Genomic DNA, 5,065 nt, shown 5'->3' with positions numbered 1-5,065 from the left:
ATAGAAAAAATTGACCAACCATGTCAGCACATCAAACTGCCTAGTACAAGATGGTGGATGTACACAAACTGCGTGAGAACGAATATTTAAAAACCAGACCACATCCACGGATTAGTACTTCAAAAATTTCTCTGTTGAGTGTTTTAAAACCAATAAATCCACTAGGGGGGTAGCAAAAAAGTCAATTAGGACCTTTACTGGCAATAAAATATTTACTCTGAGTACATAGAGATTTTAAAGCAGAGGAACACTCGCTTCCAACCTAGAAAAGCCTTAAAACCGTACGGAATGGATCCTAGGAAAAAAAATTAGACATGTAAAGGTCAATGAACACAATGATTTATTTAAAAAATAAAAAACGTAAAAACGATTTTTTTCCTCCTTTACAGAAATGTTAATTTCAGTCATGGGATCCGAGTAGATTTTGTAGAAAAAAATGTAGTAGCCAGGTATCGAGTCCTTACAACAAAGGAAATTCCCCCATAACCCTCCCCAGTTTTTACTCCAGATCAGCAAGACACTTCCCACCCCGTACCCCCAAAAAAACAAATTAAAACAAGACATTTTTCGTTGCTAGTATAAAAACGACCAAGGTCCAAGTAATAATAAAAAAATAGAGTCCATCAATGACTGTAACACAAAGTATGTGTATGTGGGGCCCAGTCCATCTTCAGAGAGAAAGAAGTGGCACAGGCAGCAGAGGCGACCCCCAGGGGGCATTTAGGAGCTGCTCCCACAGCAGGGAGGCATTTAAAAGGAGCTGCCCTTCGGCGAATGAGGGGAGAAACCATTTAGAAGCTGCCCCGTATCAAAGGGAGGGCTCTCCACGCCACCCCCAATGGGTATGGGCGCTCCAGCTCAGAAAGAGCCGCCCCCGTAGCCTCCCCCACCATAGCCTCCTCTGTACGGTCCACTGTTACTGCGGCCCCCCCAGTTGCCGCCCCCTCCTCCACCTCCTCCGCCGCTCTTCATGGGGCCGTAGGAGGACTGATGCTGGCTGTAGCTGCCGAACCCGCCGTACCCGTTGCCGTAGTCGCCGCCTCCCCCTCCGCCGCCGCCTCCGTAGGAGCCGCTGCCATAGGAGCCGTAACCGCCGCCGCCGCCGCCTCCTCCACCGTAGCCGCCGTAGCTATTGTAACCGCCGCCTCCTTTGGAAAGACCGTTGTGATCCCGGTTGCCGGATCCGCCGCCCCGACCCCTTCCTCCTCCTCTGCCTCCCCGGGAGGGCCTGGAAGAGCCGCCGCCTCCCCCGCCCGACTGGATGTCCTCCTTGGGCACGGCCTTCTTGACCTCCACGCGATGGCCCTGGATCGGGTGGAACTTGACCACGGCCGCCTTGTCGGCAGCGTCGTGGTTCTGGAAATAGACGAAGCCGAAGCCGCGCTTTTTCCCGCTCTGTTTGTCGGCGATGATCTCGGCCTTCTCCACGGGGCCGAACTGGCTGAAATGCTGCACCAGGTCCCCTTCGCCTACGTCCCCTTTGAGGCCGCCCACAAAGAGCTTCTTCACCTTAGCGTGGGCGCCCGGTTTGGCCGAGTCCTCCCGGGACACGGCCCGCTTCAGCTCCACCGCGTTCCCGTCCACGGCGTGGGGGGAGGCGGCCATGGCGGCGTCGGCCTCCTCCACCGCCGAATAGGTGACGAAGCCGAAGCAGCGGGAGCGCTTGGTCTGCGGGTTGAGCACGACCACGCAGTCGGTGAGGGTACCGTAAGCCGCGAAGTGCTCCCGCAGCCCGGCCTCCGTGGTCTGCACGTTCAGGCCGCCGATGAACAGCTTGCATAGCTGCGAGTTCTCCATGCTGCCGCCGGTGCCGGGGCTGCGCCTGGGCCTGGCGCCGAGACTCCTCCTCCTGTTAGGGGGCAGCTCCGAAGGTTTTTTCCCCCCCTTCTCCGTCTTGCCGCTTCTTCCCCCTCGCTTGCTGCGAACAGCGCGACCTCACGGCTGCGGCAGCCGCCGGCGATGGCTCCCTCGGCCTGGCCCAACGCCTTCGCTTCGCCTCACCTGACCAGCAGAAGAGACGGGGCGTCCCGGCTGCCGCCGCTCCCGCAGAAAGGGGGGTGGGGGTGGGGGAAAACACAAGCACGCACAAAATGGCGGCTGCTACTTCTCCACAGCTCGGCCGGCGACTGGTGCCCACACAAAGGGGACGCTGGGAGCCCCGCCCACCCGGCCGTCGCCGCGCACGCCCCCCACGCCGCCGCAGCCAATGGAAGCGCGCCGCCGGGGCCGTCCGCGACTCACCTCTCGGGGCGGGGCTCCGACTGCGATCGACGAGCGCGGCGACTAATCAGAGGGTGCGACCTCCGCCGCGCGTCGGCAAAAGGCCCGGAGTTCGCCGGTGACAGACGCGGCGGACAGCCAATCGACTTGCGCGCTAACGGCCGGTGATGCGGTGCATCCTCTGCGCGCGCCGAGAGAAGGGGAGGGGCAGCGACCGGCCCGGGCTGCGCCAATGCGTCAAGCCCGCGGACGTGAGCCAATGGGCCTCCTCCTCCCGGCCGCGCGCTTTCTCCCCGGCGGCTCCGCCCCGCGGGCGGGGGCAGCGGGCGGAGGGTCCGCGGGCAGCTCGCGCGGGAGCGTTTGAAACGCTGACCGTTAGGCGGCCGCGCGCCCCCCGCCCTCCCTGCCTGTCCCTCCCTCCGGCGTGAGGTGCCCGGCCTCGCCGGCGGGGTCCGGGAGCGGGGCGATCCGCTGACCGACGGCCGGCACAGGCCCGGCCCGGCGGGGCTTTCTTTACCTTTCTTTACTTTTTTCCGTTCTGCCCCTCTGCCAGCCCCAGCCTGGCGCCTTCGCTTCCTTCGGCTCGCTCGCCCTTCACGGCAACACGGACGGTGTATTCCCGACGGGCATTTCCCCGTTCCGATTTGTCCGGTTCCTCTCCGCGCCCTCCTGGCGTTAGCTGAACTTCTTCCCTCAACCTGTGTCCATTTTCCCCTCCAACATGCTCCGATTACCCGATCTGCTCTTGTTTCTCCTGCTAGATTCCTCCCCCCCTTTCCCAGTCCTCTTTCCAATCCTGTCACTGCGTCCTCTTCTCACCCTCAAATCTCTCCGTAGCTCTAAAAAGGAGATATTTTCTTAGAGAAATAATTAGGGTGTGTGAGCCCTGTGAAATGACTGATAGTGAGACGTATTTCCTTTTTTTATTATTTTGATAGTTCCTTAAACATTGTCAGCTTGAAGACTGCAACACTATTTTCAACATATTGAGTTTTTCATCAGAAACAGGAATATTTTTTTTTTTGTCTTACACCCACTGGGATTTATATCGGAAACTATCTTGGAGCTAAGAACGATTTTTGTGGTGAAATTTTCTTTCCTGTTCGATGCATTACTGGTCCCTTAGGGAGAAAAGTGTCATTTTTCCCTCCAACACCAATCCTGGGAGCCTTTATAAAGGTTTATACTGAATATTCCGACCCTCCTGACCTGGTGGCAACAGTTTTGTGTTGGGCACTGTCTGAGGATGCAGCTGAGAACCGACCTGCGCTGGGATTGCTGCGCTCCAGCCCTCCAGCCATGGGATCCTGCCTTCTCCCCTGTGCCAGCCTCGATGCTTGTGCAAATGCACAGCGATCCGCTTGAGGAAACTGAGACAGCCCTTTTTTTCAGGATAAAATTATTTTGGGCTTAGTTTTTAGCTGCCCTCAGCTTTCTGAAACAGCTTGTTGCATGAAGGAGGAAGCAGAACTGCATCATCCCCCTGTTTCCTATCAGCTGCTGTGGAAATGCCCCCTCAGAGGCTCTCAGGTACAAACATAACACTGACTGCGGTGGGAGGCAAGTTACCTGTAGACCCAGGTGAAGTCCAGAGAGGCTGAACACTTCAGCACAAAGTAAACTCTGATTCTTTCTTATTCCTCTTCAGATGGTGTCAGCTCCAGAGATTAACACTGCTAGGAAAATTCTCGCCTCATTTCTGTCAGTGGGCCAAGTTTTCATGCGTTAGTCTGAAAGGCTATGATTATCGTTAACCAGTAGAATTAATACTTGCAATATAGTAATCTGATTTTTCTTAAATTGGAATTTTTTTTCTGTTATGGTGAAGTCTGTTAAGAATAACTTATTAATTTGGCAGGAATATTAAATGCCTGTGTTTGACAACCACATAAAGGGAAAGATGTCGTATTTAGATCCATTTATCTCAATGCATGAACAGACACAATCATTTTATCTGGTTTTAGAAAAGACAATATGCCCATAATGTCACTAAAATATTTGTGGTTTTAAAATAAACAAACATATCCTACTCTATTAAAAAAAAAAAAAAAGCTTCTTCCCAGAGGCCGTCTGCAAGCTCCACACAATTACAGGAAATACAAAAATATATTTTGCCTGCCACTTATTGTAAAAACCGTGTGGCCCTTCCCAAGATAAATTAATATCTGGTTCATGTAGAAAATAACCCACAAGAGTTTTATAGACCCTTAATAATTTACAGCAAAAAGGAAGAAAAATGAAAAGGAGCTAATTATGGCCTCAACAGATAACAAAGCAAACAGAAGGCTTGTTTATGGCTCACTTTCTCTTTCTGAAAGCAAGACGGACAAGTAGGCCGAGGAAGAGATCAAAGACAGAAGGCACTGCTGCTTTCCGCAGCAGCAGGAGATGAGGGTCTTTAAGATGGGAGCAAACCAATAGGTAAAATCAGCCCCTGACACAAGTATAGCCCAGCTGCTTCCTCTTCATCTGCACTTCTAACTGGTTGATTAATGAAAGGAAAATATAAATATAAGAAATATATATACCCATCTCTTGCAGATAGAAATGTCTCCTCAGATGCTACAGAAAGGCCAAATGTCACCTGACCTGCTGTCCTCCTGCCCACCGTCCTTTCCCAACTGCCATGTAAGTGACCTCATGCAGTTCATGTATTCGCTCAAATCACGTTCTCAGAGTTCAGTCCCCGTATAGCAGGGCGAAACACACTGCGAACATACACGTGCCCTGACACATACCACCAAGCCCCTGTGACGCAGACTTTCCGAGAGAGGTAAACATCGGTTTCTCCTGCACATCCCACAGACCTTCATCTGAGTCCAACGAGACCTTTCCAATTCCTTCG

General features: G+C 53.3%; 1 protein-coding gene across 1 annotated transcript; it reads right to left on the bottom strand.

The window, feature by feature from the left end:
- Nucleotides 1-323: 323 nt before the first annotated feature.
- HNRNPA0 (heterogeneous nuclear ribonucleoprotein A0) lies at nt 324-2,157 on the bottom strand. The gene has a single exon (XM_075766314.1). The coding sequence runs from the start codon at nt 1,795-1,797 to the stop codon at nt 859-861; it is 939 nt and encodes a 312-aa protein (XP_075622429.1). The 5' UTR covers nt 1,798-2,157; the 3' UTR covers nt 324-858.
- Between the last annotated feature and the right edge of the window lie 2,908 nt (nt 2,158-5,065).

This window comes from Balearica regulorum, chromosome 14 (assembly GCF_011004875.1).
Source record: "Balearica regulorum gibbericeps isolate bBalReg1 chromosome 14, bBalReg1.pri, whole genome shotgun sequence".
Lineage (NCBI taxonomy): Eukaryota > Metazoa > Chordata > Aves > Gruiformes > Gruidae > Balearica > Balearica regulorum.
This window is presented reverse-complemented; position numbering and strand designations above follow the sequence as displayed.